Source organism: Felis catus, chromosome D4 (genome assembly GCF_018350175.1).
Source record: "Felis catus isolate Fca126 chromosome D4, F.catus_Fca126_mat1.0, whole genome shotgun sequence".
Taxonomy (NCBI): domain Eukaryota; kingdom Metazoa; phylum Chordata; class Mammalia; order Carnivora; family Felidae; genus Felis; species Felis catus.
Genome location: NC_058380.1, coordinates 66,197,234 through 66,211,788, shown reverse-complemented (window position 1 = coordinate 66,211,788; position 14,555 = coordinate 66,197,234). Strand labels below are relative to the sequence as shown.

Below are 14,555 nucleotides of genomic sequence, written 5' to 3'. Positions count from 1 at the left end.
ACAGACCCCCTCATTCTGCCTTTTGAAAGCTGTAGTCACCTCCACCTCCCTTCCTCCCCGGTCCCTGACACCTGCCGGCCACTAATCTGTTCTTCACTTGTACATTTTATTATTTCTAGAATGTGATCTAAATGGAACCATATAGTATGTAACATTTTGAGATTGACTCTTTGTCACTCAGAATAATTCCCCTGAGATCCATCCAAGTTGTGATGTCTATCAGTAGTTTGTTCCTTTTTATTGCTGTGAAGTGTTGCCGGGTCTGGCTATTGCTCAGTTCCATGGCATTTTTCGATGTGTTTTTTAAACAATTTTTAGCCTTGTATATTTTAGTTTTTTAAGTTTATTTTGTGAGAGGTGCACTGTGTATGAGCAGGGGGAGGGACAGAGAGAGAGAGAGAGAGAGAGAGAGAGAGAGAATGAGAATCCCAAGCAGGCTCCGTACTGATGTGGGAGCTTGATGCAGCGCTTAATCCATGAACCATGAGATCATCGTCTGAGTGGAAATGAAGACTTGGATAGTTAACCAACTGAGCTACCCAGGCACCCCAGCCTCGTATATTTTAAATGCTTGTCAAATCTTTTTCTCCCAATAGACTGTGGATTCTCCTTTATCAGTGAATTCCTATCACCAACACTACTGCCCAAATAGACCCTAAATAAATGTTAGTTCCCTGCTTGCCTGAGAAACCAGAACTATCCAAGGACAGTTCTGAAAGACAGGCACATCCCCTCTGTCTTTGTGCTCCACTTGTCGGTATTTTCTGTGAGTTCATTCCCGTCTTCTGCATTCTGACAGTTTGCATGGAGGAGGAACCCACACACCTGAAGCTGGGCGTGTCCATTCAGAACTTGATGAAGGTTTACCGAGATGGCATGAAGGTGGCTGTTGATGGCCTGGCCTTGAATTTCTATGAGGGCCAGATTACCTCCTTCCTGGGCCACAATGGAGCTGGGAAGACCACCACCATGTAAGAAGAGGGTGCGGCTCTCAGAATCAGCCACAGGAAGGTTCTGTAGTGCAGTTAGAAATCCATACATAAGGACGTTGCACTGGTCACTGGGGCAGAGGTAGAGCACATGAGGAGCTGATGAATGGCTCATATTACTTAATCACAAGAGTGAGTTCCCGGTGCTGATTTTTGCTAGATGTTCTTTCTTAAGAGTAAAACTGCCTGGGAGCCTCTTGATGACCTTTCCCATTGAGTTCTCAGAATTCTGCACTGTTGCTGGAACATGAGGTTGTGACAGCTCTCAGAAAGATTCTCTTGAACCAGTTTGGTTAGAACTCTGTAGCAGGAATGTGGGAAGAAAGATTTGATATGTTGGAGAGAAGTAGTGATTTCCAGGAGCTCTGTCGCTAAGGAGGTATAGCCAGACAGCTGGCTGTATGACTGCCCTCCCTGGGACCCATAGGGACCTATAAAGACCTTACAGCGGGCAGCCTCAGAAGGGAGCACGGGCCATAAACACCAGAGTTAGCCTCAGTGACTTTCAGTGTGGTCCCTCAACCATTGCTAAGGGTATGTCTTTGGGGATAATGACCTTTTCCTATATGTCGTCGTAGTCTTTTTTTTTTTTCTTTCTTTTTTTATTAATGCAAAATCAATATATGAACATGGCAGATTATATTTATTTATTTTCATATTTTTAGTATTTTTAATGTTTATTTTTGAGAGAGAGAGACAGAGCACAAGCAGGGGAGAGACAGAGAAAGGGGGAGACATAGAATCCAAAGCAAACTCTAGGCTCTAAGCTGACAGTTCAGAGCCCAATGCGGGGCTCAAACTCATGAGCTGTGAGATCATGACCTGAGCTTAAGTCAGACACTTAACCGACTGAGCCGCCCAGGCTCAGATAATTTTTAAAAGGCATGCAAAAGTCATACTGCCTAACACAAAAATGATTTTTATCTTTGAATAACTTGTTCTGGTTTGTCCATTTCTCATGGATATGATTTTAGACTTACAAAATATTTGTTTCAAACTGTACTTCCTTTTTCAAAAAATTTTTAAAGGTTATTATATTGAGAGGGGAAGCATGAGTGTGTGCACAAGCAGGGGAGGGGCAGAGGGAAGGAGAGACAGAATCCCAAGCAGGCTCCACACCGTCAGCACAGAGCCCAATGTGGGGCTTGAACTCACGAACTGTGAGATCATGTCCTGAGCTGAGATCTAGAGTTGGATGCTTAACTGGCAGTGCCACCTGGGCACCCCTCAAATTGTACTTTCCATTGCAAATTGGAATCTTCATTGAAAAACACTTCTCTTGATAGTGCTGTTTCCAACACATAGGCTCACTCCTAGTTATTCACTAAAGCAAAGACTGCTTCGTGCAGGGCAGCTAGGGTCTGTTAGGAAGGAATGGGGGTGTGGGACGGTTGCTACCTCTGCCGTAGCTGTCCTGACTCTGCAGCCTGGCCTGGAGCATTTCGGAGGAGAGGGGTTAACACTGACTCTTGCACTTGGAAATTTGTGTCCTCAGGTCAATCCTGACGGGGTTGTTCCCTCCCACCTCGGGCACTGCCTACATCCTGGGAAAAGACATTCGCTTTGAGATGAGCACCATCCGGCAGAACCTGGGGGTCTGTCCCCAGCACAATGTGCTGTTTGACATGTGAGTACCAGCAGCACTGTGAGAAGGAAGCCCTCTCTGGATGTGTGTGTCCTGAGTCATGGGTGGAGTGGGACTTAAGCATTTTACCTTTTGTGAGGGTGGTGGGTCTCACCTCCCTGCACTCTGAGACCTGGTTGTCCATTGTTGTAGGAAAAGCTGGAGGTGATTGTTGGGTGGGGGAGGGGTCCCATCAGTCTAGCTGGTGGATGTGGACTTGGGAAATAGTGCTGTCCATTGCTGACATTTTAGAGGGCCAATTAGCCCATCCTCTCTCTCACCACATGCCTCCTCGATGCCAGCTGTGGCTCTAACGCCCAGAACTTAGCATTGCCTCAAGGCCTTTGTCACGATGGCCCAGCATTTCCTGCTCAAGGCTTGGCTTCCATTCACATTGCCCTGTCTGCAGTTCAGGTCCACAGGGAGCCCTTGTGCTGGAGCAGAGGAAGACCTGAGCTCTGTGACTTTGGGCAAGGACTTCTCCCCTTCTAGGCCCCAATTTCCTTGTACCTAATGCAAGCAGCTCAGGCTCATGTCCTCCACAGGGACCTCCTTTCTTGTGTAGTGTGAGGTCCTTTGAGGTTCAGGAGGGCTGCTCCAGGTGATTGCCAAGCCAGCTTCTTGGTTGATGAGGCTGCAGGGTGGGCCCTTTGAGGACCTGAGATTGAAAGTTGCAGCTGCCTGATGTGTGGTGGGCAGGCCTGCTGAGAATTGGTAGGAAGGGACCTGTCACATGACAGTTTTGGCTTCTTCAGCAGCTTAGGTGTTGCTTACTGTTGTTCTGTCTTGATTCTTCCTATAATTTTTCAGAAGTTTATAAAGTTAGAAAAGGTTTGGGGGCGGTGGAAACATGCCTATTCTGTTCTGGGTCAGGAAGCACTGTATTCTGATGCAGCCTGGGGGGTGCAGATCTGACCTGCCCTCTGTCCCCAGGCTGACTGTGGAAGAACACATCTGGTTCTATGCACGTCTAAAGGGGCTCTCAGAGAAGCATGTGAAAGCAGAGATGGAGCAAATGGCCCTGGATGTTGGTTTGCCTCCCAGTAAACTGAAAAGCAAAACGAGTCAGCTCTCAGGTGATTTCCCCTCCTCCAACAACCTCCCCCACATGCACACACCAGGGAAACAACAGCTGCCCCAGTGTCCCCATAGGGGTGGTGAGTAGGTCATAAATGGGTCCCTGGCTTGTCCCAAGTAGGTGCCTTCATTTGTCCCTCAATACCTCTGCCTTTGCTGTCTGGGGCTAGTTCTGGAACATCTCTCTCTCTCTGTCTCTTAGGTGGAATGAAGAGAAAGCTGTCTGTGGCTTTGGCCTTTGTTGGGGGATCCAAGGTTGTCATTCTGGATGAGCCCACAGCTGGCGTGGACCCTTACTCCCGCAGGGGAATATGGGAGCTACTGCTGAAATATCGACAAGGTAGCCGATGTGTATTTATTTTGAGTTATGGACTGGGAGGGAGGGATGGAGAAACTCTTGAGAAGTATGGCTGGGGCTGTGTCTCATGGCTGTTGTTGCTAGAGCAACAGAATTGCTTCTCAAGGAAAATGTCAGACTTCTTTTCTTTTAAAAATTTTTTTTAGTGTTTATTTTTGAGAGAGAGAGAGAGAGTGAGCAGGGGAGGGTCAGAGAGAGAGGGAGACACAGAATCCAGAGCAGGCTCCAGGCTCTGAGCTGTGAGCCCAGAGCCCAATGTAGGGCTCGAACTCATGAACTGTGAGATCATGACCTGAGCCGAAATTGGATGCTTAACTGACTGAGCTACCAAGCGCCCCTCAGACTTCTTTTCTTAAAGCTCTGTGCTCACCCATGGTATGTATGTGGAAGTCCTGGTTTACAAGACACTTAAAATTTAGGCTTCCTGATCTAGGGGCCAGAAAGAAAAGCAATGGGGATAACGGGCATGGTCACCAGAGCTACCTCTAGCATAGAACTCAGATGTGTCTATTTTAACTATGTTCCCCTATAGGTTGAGACTGCCGAGAACGGAGGCTGTGTCTTTGTTCATCTCTGTTCCCAACATGGTGCCATATATGTATGTGTTGAAAAAGTAGATGAGCAAATGAGGATCATAGACTCTGGGGCCAGCTCTAGCTGGCCCTGAGAACTTGGAAAAGTCGTTTAACTTGTCTTAGTTTCTTTACCTATCATAATAGCAGTGCCTGCTTCATAGAGGATTAAGTTACTTGAGAATGCATGCAGACCCCTCACACGCTGCCTGACATGTAGCACTTTCCCAAATGAATGTTATGTTCTTTGTCCTGTGAGGATGCAGAATCTGTGAGGTTGACTGTTCCATCTTCGGGGTCATGGCCACCCAGGCTTCCAGGTCCTTCTGCCTTGGTTACCGCTGCTAAGATTTCTGCAGTTCCAGCTGCTTCAGTCAGTGAGAACCAACAGGCGTCACTAGTCCCACGTCCTTGTGTTTGTGTTTGGCAGGCCGGACCATTATTCTTTCCACACACCACATGGATGAAGCAGACATCCTGGGGGACAGGATTGCCATCATTTCCCATGGGAAGCTGTGCTGTGTGGGCTCCTCCCTGTTTCTCAAGAACCAGCTGGGAACAGGCTACTACCTGACCCTGGTCAAGAAAGATGTGGAATCCTCCCTCAGTTCCTGCAGAAATAGCAGTAGCACTGTGTCATACCTGAAGAAGGTGAGTTGCATTTTCATTGCTGGGCTTGTACTGGGTCCAGGGAGTGTATTCAGGGCTGGTTGGCTGTGAGTGGCTTGTTCAGTTCCACCCCACTCTGCCGCGTGGGGGTCACCATCGCCCTATGCTATGGTCCCTTTGAAGTCACATCATACTTTGTATGTGGAAAGCTCAGGGGGCTTGTGTTCCTGCGGTCCAAACTTGGTTGAATCCCACTTCCTGTTTCCTATGGAGGCACAGTGAGTGATAGGGAAGGTCCTTAGAGGGCTTTATTATATCGAAGGAAAAAGACTGCTAAGAGTGAGGAACCCTATTTCCAGAAAGTCCTGCTGTTGCTGCTTATTACCTCTAGATCTCATTGACCTTCACTTTTAACTTACAAAACAGCAAATATTTATTGAGCACTGATTTCATGCCTGACACTCACCCTAGCAGATTTTGGGCATAAAAGAATATAATGATAATAGTTAATTCTTTGTAGCCTTGTTATCTTACAAACTTTTTTTTTTTAAACTTCTATCATCTCAAAGTACAGAGCAACTTTGGGAGGGAAGGTATTGTGATTATCACCCCAGGTTAGGTTAAGTGAGGCTTGTAGGGATTGTGGAGTTTATTCAAGGTCATCCAGCAGGTAAATAACAGAGGTGGCACCAGAACCCAATAACCAGGTATGTTTTTTCCTCTGTTCTTCAGTCTATGCCTGAGATTGATTTGATTTATGTGTTGGAACCAGTGGCACCTAAAACATTTACATCCTAATCTTCAACTCCTGTCCGCTTATTTACCTTTTAACTAGTGCCTGGTTACTCAAAGTGTGGTCTGAGGACTAGCAGCATTGGGATTACTTGGGAGCTTGTTAGAAATGCAGAAATGTGGGCCCAACTCTGACCCACTAAATCAGAATCTGCATTTTAACAAGATCCCCAGGTGACTAAACACAGATTAAAGCCGGAGAAGCACTGGACCAATTAGCCAGGTGAATCCCATGTCTACAAAGGTCAGTAAATGCCTGGCTACAGCATTCATTGGCAGGCCACGGTCCCATGGACAGCTCTGCTTCCTGACCTCCCATCCACACAGCACATGCATGTCAGACAGTGGCTTCAGAAGCCATGGCTGCCCTGTTCGTTGCTTCCTAAGAGAAGCCTTTCCAGTTCACACACAACAGAGCCTCATGAAAGCCCTCCCTGGCGAAGGTGCTGGTGGCTGTACCTTGCTCGGTCCCTGACCCATTCTCACCTCCTTCTTTGCCATCAGGAGGACAGTGTTTCTCAGAGCAGTTCTGATGCTGGCCTGGGCAGCGACCATGAAAGTGACACGCTGACCATCGGTAAGGATTCTGGGGTTTCTTATTCAGGTGGTGCCTGAGCTTCCCCCAGCTGGGCAGAGTGGAGGCAGAGGAGGAGAGGTGCAGAGGCTGGTGGCGCTGACTCAAGGTTTGCTGCTGGGCTGGGGCTGGGTGGCTGTGGGAGAAGGGTGCAGCTTGGTGGCAGATTGGCTTAATGCTTGCTGGGGAGCCTGGGGCTCGGCCTGGGAGCTGGCAGGGCAGTGTCCCCAAGAAGCTGACATGATTGGGGGTTGGGGGGTTGCCCCCTGGGGAATGGATCTGGCTGGACCCTGGAGACCAGGGATGAGTTGCTGAGGATCACACTATGGGGAGGGATTGGAGCTCCATAGTGAAGGAGAGCAAAAACTCAGAAGATGGAGAGTAGCCTGCTGTGTTTTCCTTAGGAGGTACATATAGGAGGCCAGCGTCACCAGTAACACATATGGAGCAGAAGGCTTTACTGTGTCTGTCTATGCCCAGTCCTAACAACTGGCTTTTTCCAGGAAGGTGTCTCCTTCCATGAACTGTTTGATTAGCCCCTTTATTGAGGTAAATGAAGGAGCCTCCTTTAGAAGGTTAGGGAAGGGTGAAGGATCCTTTACCTCTACTCAAGTTTTCCATTGAAGAATCCTAGAGTTTAGGCAACAGACACAAAGCTTTTAACCTCAGAAAGTCTTCTGCATGCCCACCCACCCACCCTTCCATCCTTCCACCCACCCACCCTCCCACCCACAATGTACTGAGAACCTACAGTGTGCCTGGCTTTGGTGATAAAAGGGTGAATAAGACCCAGTCCTCACTCACAGAAACTCTCAGGCCAGAGATGAACATGTGGACTGACTTCAGTATCTGGGCAGCTAGCTTCTGAGGAGTAGGCATGGGGAGGCCTCTGAGCCAGCTGAGCTGTCACTGTGCTTTGGTCCCTATAGATGTATCCGCTATCTCCAACCTCATCAGGAAGCATGTGGCTGAGGCCCGGCTAGTGGAAGACATTGGGCATGAGCTGACTTATGTGCTGCCCTATGAAGCTGCAAAAGAGGGGGCCTTTGTGGAACTCTTCCATGAGATTGATGACCGGCTCTCAGACCTAGGCATCTCTAGTTATGGCATCTCAGAGACTACGCTGGAAGAAGTAAGTTAATTGACTGTCAGAGTAGAGTGGAGCCCATGGTCCCAAGGCCGGACAGGCAGCCTGCCTTTCCCCAGGGGAATAGGATTACCATGAAGCAGGTTATTGCTCCTTTGGGCCATTGATATTGAGCTATTGTTGGCCACAGTTAACTTTTAAATTTGTGGTGTGAGATAACAGGAGAGCTTTATTAGGATTGCTCCCTGATGTGGCTGTGTCATAGCCATGCATATAAATAGCCAACATTTATGGAGAATCTGTGTGCCTGGTGCTGAACTGGGTGCATTCTTTTTTTAAATAATTGTAACTTAATTTAATCCTCGTAAGTGAAAAAATGGGCACTTGGGGACGCTGACCTGAGCATCGGGGTTGATTGAGTGTGGGCTGCAAAGCCCATACTTTTTACCATGTAGCAGCGCCTCCCTTGAGAGACAGAACATCATAGACACGGAGGGATACAACATTTTTCTGGCCCAGTGGTCCTCAAGCTTGGCCATGCACCAAAAATCATCTGAGGATATTATTGACAATAAAATTCCATGCCTCAGAGCCAGAGTCTTTGAGTCAGAATTATTACATGCTTCCCAGGCTGTGGTCTATAGTTCAGCATTTAGAAATCGTTGGCTAGTTCACATTCTCTTCTGATACTTGAATCCCTGACTTAATATTTCTAGTGATAGGGAACCCATCATCTTTTGGTCGTTCTGTCTTGGATGACTTATCATGGTGCTAGCTTACTCAGAGATTTGGAGCCATAGACCTGGAAGAGGCCACCTGATGGGCTCCCTGTAGATGCAGAACGAATTTCTTTTACTATCGTGTTGTAATGTCATGCCTTTAATTTGAAAAGGATTGTTTGGATTGATAGTTCTGACTACTGAGGAAATGTTCTCCAGTTAAAAATGCCTTCACTCCCAATTGACTGAGAAAGTATTATTATTAAAGGAAGCTTTTACTTTTTGTCTTTAGGGGCTAATAAGCCACTCAATAATGTAATAATTGTGGGGGTGATGGTTGCTCTCATAAAATGGTGTTGAGAATATTCTCACCTCTGTTTTTCAGATATTTCTCAAAGTGGCTGAAGAGAGTGGGGTGGATGCTGAGACTTCAGGTAACCCTCTGGAGGAGCTGTGTGCACTCTGGGCAGCACCCTCTGCAGGCTGTCTTGGCTCACCAGTACTGTGCCTTTCCCTTTGACTTGCTTTATCGCATTCTTATTTTCAGTGTATACATCGTGACAGATGAGGAGGGTTAGTTTTGTTAAAAATAAAATGTGGAATCTCTTCATTTTGCCTTCAGATGGCACCTTGCCAGCAAGACGAAACAGACGGGCCTTTGGGGACAAGCAAAGCTGTCTTCGCCCATTCACTGAAGATGATGTCATTGATCCTAATGATTCTGATGTAGACCCAGGTCTGTTTGGGCAAGATTTGTATCCTGTTGTTGGAAAGTGAATTTCTGTCTTGTGTACTCCAATGTTTCCTTTCGATGGCTTTAAGCTCAGGATGATAGATGCCTACAGGGTCCAAAGGGAAGGGGGAAGATGAGAAAAGCCACGTTCCCTTTTCTAGCATTGGGCAACCCATCAGTCCTGAAAGAACCTATCCTCATTGCTTTCTTCATTTAGTTGGGCTCTTTTTCTCAAGACAAATATAAAAGGATGCTGCCTCAGTCCTCTGAATTCATTTATTTTCTGTGGAGACCTGGCTTCTTGCATACATTAGGTGTTTAATTGTTAAATAAGTATTGTTTGAATGGTTGAAGGATCTCTAATAAGTCATCTTTTAGAGTTAATTGCACCTTCGACTTAGATATTCTGGATGAGTATGTCCCTGTGTGTTTGACTGGGATGGTGAAGGGGAGGCAAGAAGTCAAACAAATACTGTTAAGATGTTAAAGCACCTCAGTTAGGAATCATTAATGTAAGACCTGGATTTTGATACAGTTGTTCAGAGCAGAAACCTTTCTGGCTGTCTCAGTCCTGCTCACATGTGTGTGGCCCTCATGTTCTCCTTGACTTTATGCATTGTCAGTACTTAGATCATTTGAATGTGTCTACCTTTTACCAAAAATATAATGGATGGGAGACAGATCAGCATCGTGTGTTCTCAATTATGTCAGCCTAAATGCATGGCTGCATAGAATATTCTATGAGAAAGTGAGGATGACTTGGTTCATCTGAATGACTGTATGTAAAACAGTTTACATGTGAACATGTATTTTGCATTGTCTCAAGGCACCTTCATTTTCTGTACTCCTCAGACAAGAACTAGAAGGCACAAGCTGTTACTGTTGGACATTTGGAGTCCTAACTTTTCCTCAGACACAGATTTGTCCTGAAAGCCCTTTACTTTTGAGACACTTGTGCTTTCAAACACAAGCCTCCCAGATGATTGCTGAGGATGTTGGAGGGAGGAGCATGGTGATGTCAAAACTGCCTAAGATAACAGGTGACCTTCGGTGTTGGCTTCTTATAGAATCCAGAGAGACAGACCTGCTCAGCGGGATGGACGGCAAAGGCTCCTACCAGGTGAAGGGCTGGAAACTCACACAGCAGCAGTTTGTGGCCCTTCTGTGGAAGAGGCTGCTGATTGCCAGACGGAGTCGGAAGGGATTCTTTGCTCAGGTAACAAGAGCCGTTCCAGGCCTGGGACTCTGGCTTCATGGGTGGGCTGCTGGCTCCCTGACCAGTGGAGGCAGGAGAGGGTCATGGTTAGAAGATGGATGCTGGGGCCAGACACTATTTCAGTCCCAGTACTGCTTCTTGGCATTCATGCGTCTGCGGGCAAGTTTCTTCTCTGCCTCCATCTAGTCCTCTTTAGAATGAAGATAACATACCTGCAACACAGGGCTGTTATGAGGATTAAAATGAGTAACTGCTTAGAATGGGGCCTGACATGGAGTGGTGCTATGTATATGTGTCTGTGAGTTTTACTGTAAAGGATTGTGGGAGAGAGGCAGAGTTCAGAAAAATTGCTGGGCACATTCAGTTTTCATAACCTGAGAAATAATACGTCCAGATGCACTTGATATATACATTTCTTGGAAACGTGATTTTTCTCTAAAAACTGCAAATTGACAACAAGGTAGCCACAGAGGAAAGAAAAAAAATGGGCAAACAGACTGAGAAGACTCACTACACTATTGTCTGCATGTGAGTGTTGGCATGCTAAGTCACTTGCTCGGAAAGGATGAAATTACCCCACTCTATAAAATCAAGAAGTATAAAATCAATAGATTCTTCCCTATAGACTATGTGGATAATGCAGGAGAGTATGAGTTTGGAGATACAGACCTGGATTTGAATTATGGTTCTGTGACTTACTGGCTGTGTGACCTTGGGCACGTTACTTAGTCTCTCTGGGTTCAACTACCTTGTTCGTTGATCGGTGATGATGATACTACTACTTAGGGCTGTAACAATAACTAGATCATTGTCATGTATTTTCCCATAAAGAAGGATTTAGGTCTTGACGCATTTTGAGGCCATTATATGGTGACAGTGGCTGCTGTTTCCCTTTCAGAGTGGGATCTTACTGGGTCATTTAGTCTTGGTCTGCAGATTACAAGTGAGCACATGAGGCCACAGTGGGAAGTGACTTCACATGGATACGCTAAGAGTAGAGACAGAACCAGGTTTCAGGTCTTTGGACTCCTGGTCCAGGGCTTTGCTCTCAGCCTTTCTCAGAGCTGAGCTGGGCTCCTGGTCCAGTGTGGTCTTTGGTCTTCAGAGGGCAGAGGACAGGACCCTATGTTCTGAGTCACCCTGACATATGACTACTGTTTCCTCCGAAGTTTTTAGCTTGGGGCTTCTGCCAGGTGGCCATAGCCTCTGGCCTTGTGCTGCCAGCTTCCAGAAATGCCTGGAGGGAAGAGGTTTAGTTCTCAGGATCTGCTGCTTCTAACCTGCCATGAGTGCCTTGGTAGAGCTCTGCTATGGGCCCTGTACTGCTCATTTGCATGTTGTCTGGTTTGGGAGGCTAGCTGGACTCTTAGGGGCTTGCCCTGTGCCCTTCTTTCTAACACTTGCCCTTGTTTTGCAATTTCCTTTCCCCTCTACCCCCTGGTTATAGATTGTCCTGCCAGCTGTGTTTGTCTGCATTGCCCTGGTGTTCAGCTTGATCGTGCCACCCTTTGGCAAGTACCCCAGCCTGGAGCTTCAGCCCTGGATGTACAACGAACAGTACACATTTGTCAGGTATGTGCTTGCCTTCTGCGCCCAGGGACAGAAGAGAGCCCAGACAGACCCAGGTGTTTACTGTGTTGAGGGCCAAGGGGAGGTGGACTCAAGAATGTGGATTTTATCAGGTGTCCCAAAGCCCCTGCACAAACTAATATTGGATGCAAAGAACAGCAGCAAATCGAACCTCAAATAATAGACCAGTTCTCTGTTGCCACTTTGGAGCTTGTTTCCTTTTATACTGCTGTCATCAGGAACAGTCCTATATGCTTTATGTAAATGATCTTCCCTTGGAATACATCTGTGATGAAGCTGTCGGGTACTTGGCGTTTCAAAGCTATGTTTGAACTTTGTTGTTTGATCACAGGGCTTCCATACACTGTCACAGCATTACACCCCCACGTTCTTGTTTGTGCACAGTACAGTTAATGTGATCATTAAGTTACAGGTAGTAACTAGTGTGTGCCTTTAATGTTTATTTATTTGTGAGAGACACAGAGACAGAGTATGAGTGGCAGAGGAGCAGAGAGAGAGACAGACACAGAATCTGAAGCAGGTGCCAGGCTCTGAGCTTTTCAGCACAGAGCCCAACGTGGGGCTCTAACTCATGAACTGCAAGATCATGACCTGAGCCAAAGTCAGATGATTAACTAGCTGAGCCACCCAGGTGCCCCTAGTGTGTGTTCTTTAGACACAAATGCCAGCTACTCTGGAACAATCCAGTGCTTCAAAGAAAAGTACAAAGAAATTTCTCTATTTCCCTAAGCAGAAGTTTTCTTCGGTCTTACACTATTTGTAGACCAAACAAAGGAAACAAAAAAATCCATGAATAGGTGAAACCGTTCTTCCTCCTCTTACCCTGTGTTTCTTGCCTGTTGGGTTCAGGTTTCATGGCTAACTGTGAAGATATTTTTTGAAAAACTGATCCTTAATGAATTTCTTTGCATTAAAGAAATCCATATGTAAATGTGCATGTATGTATACATGTGTTCATACACACACACACACACACACACACACACAAACACACACACGAAAAACTCCATACATAGAACTAACACAAGCTCTGCTTCAGAGGGCTGTATGTTACCTTGATCTTAAATATTCAGTCCATGTCTTGGGGGCACCTGGGTGGCTCAGTCAGTTAAGCGGCTGACTTCGGCTCAGGTCGTGATCTCACAGCTTGTGAGTTCAAGCCCTGCATCAGGCTCTGTGCTGACAGCTCAGAGCCTGGAACCTGCTTTGGCTTCTGTGTCTCCCTCTCTCTGCCCCTCCTCCACTCACATTCTGTCTCTCTCTCTCTCTCTCTCTCTCTCTCTCTCTCTCAAAAAATAAATAAACATTTAAAAAAAAATTAAAAAAAATATTCAGTCCATGTCAGAGCTCCTTTGGGGTAGGTTCTGCATTGATTCATTTCTGTTTTAAGAGCTTGGCACACAGGAAGTGGCTAGTGAAGTGTCTAATTTAGAAAACCAATTCTACCTTCCAATTCCTGGTTTTAATGTATTGCTAAGCTGGCTGCCTGTCATGTACCCACAGTAATGATGCTCCTGAGGACATGGGCACCCAGGAACTCTTGAATGCCCTCACCAGAAACCCTGGCTTCGGGACCCGATGTATGGAAGGAAACCCAATCCCGTGAGTGCCACTTGAACTATGAGACTCTCCACAGCTGGGTCTTCTTAGGCTTGTCACCTGGTTTGATGTCTAATATATTGCCCTTATCAGCTGTGATAGATGCCACATTGTGTCTAGTGTCATCTGTCTTTCGAACTATTTTTTATTTTTAAAAGGCTCAGAGATATCTAACCAGACCATCTGTAAATAAACATAGCAGGCTAGGAGAGTTTTCTAACATCCCACAAAGTAAATCACTGCAGACGTTTATTTACTGCTTTATGGATTAATATTTAATTTAAATAGCACTTCATACTGATAAAATGCTTTTCCCTTCTTCCTTTCTACCAGCTCCCGTACCTAAAAGCAGAGATAGGCTGCCATTATATATAATTTTCAGTTTTGCTTATCAGTTTCTTCACTTTGCCAACCTGAAAAGATGTTATATTATTGTGTACAAAAATGGACACGTTCTTCTTTTAGAGTTGCATATTTTTGTGCTTTCCTTCGAAATCCATTTTAAGGAAATAGTGTATGAATAAATGCAGTGAAACACCCATGTGTGTCTAAGTGGGCATGAGGGAAGATGTGTGTGGAAGTCTTTGTGCATAAAGACCTTGAAGAGAGTTGAGTTTCCAAGGGAGCCAAACTATGGCCCAGGCAGGTTTGAAGTTCCAGGCTGAGGTCGAATGAGATTCAGGCAGTTACATCACAGACTCTGAGGAATTATGGAGAGTGTGGGAATACGAAGATTGGAGAAAAGCTAATTTGAGTTCTCGGTTTTAAAGGCAAGGTACTGACCTCGCAAGTGACCAGTGAGCACGGTGCTCAGGCATACAAGGTTTCAGAGCAGATTTCTAGATGGAGAGTTACCATGTACTTGCTAGTTCTTACTATTAGATATTTACTAAACATGTGCTGGAATTTAATGCTTAGTGGGTGGTAAGCCCTAGCAGCCAATGTCGTCCTAAAGAACAAGATGATTGTGATGAAGGACATGGAAAAAGACATGGAGACATCCTATATGAAGTCAC

The 14,555-nt window shown here is 46.0% G+C and overlaps 1 protein-coding gene across 4 annotated transcripts in view; it reads left to right on the top strand.

Moving 5' to 3' along the window:
• ABCA1 (ATP binding cassette subfamily A member 1) overlaps positions 1-14,555 on the top strand; it is a 325,465-nt gene that overhangs the window by 282,857 nt on the left and 28,053 nt on the right. For 3 of the 4 annotated variants that reach the window (XM_045042502.1, XM_019816257.3, XM_019816256.3), the window contains 12 exons: positions 800-971; positions 2,485-2,616; positions 3,547-3,689; positions 3,893-4,030; positions 5,051-5,271; positions 6,626-6,704; positions 7,525-7,727; positions 8,787-8,835; positions 9,024-9,137; positions 10,202-10,350; positions 11,798-11,922; positions 13,444-13,542. In XM_045042502.1, coding sequence (XP_044898437.1) covers positions 800-971; positions 2,485-2,616; positions 3,547-3,689; positions 3,893-4,030; positions 5,051-5,271; positions 6,626-6,704; positions 7,525-7,727; positions 8,787-8,835; positions 9,024-9,137; positions 10,202-10,350; positions 11,798-11,922; positions 13,444-13,542 — 1,624 coding nt within the window. Of the gene's footprint in view, positions 1-799; positions 972-2,484; positions 2,617-3,546; positions 3,690-3,892; positions 4,031-5,050; positions 5,272-6,525; positions 6,599-6,625; positions 6,705-7,524; positions 7,728-8,786; positions 8,836-9,023; positions 9,138-10,201; positions 10,351-11,797; positions 11,923-13,443; positions 13,543-14,555 lie in introns of all 4 variants that reach the window. The other variant, XM_011288524.4, reaches the window with a different exon arrangement.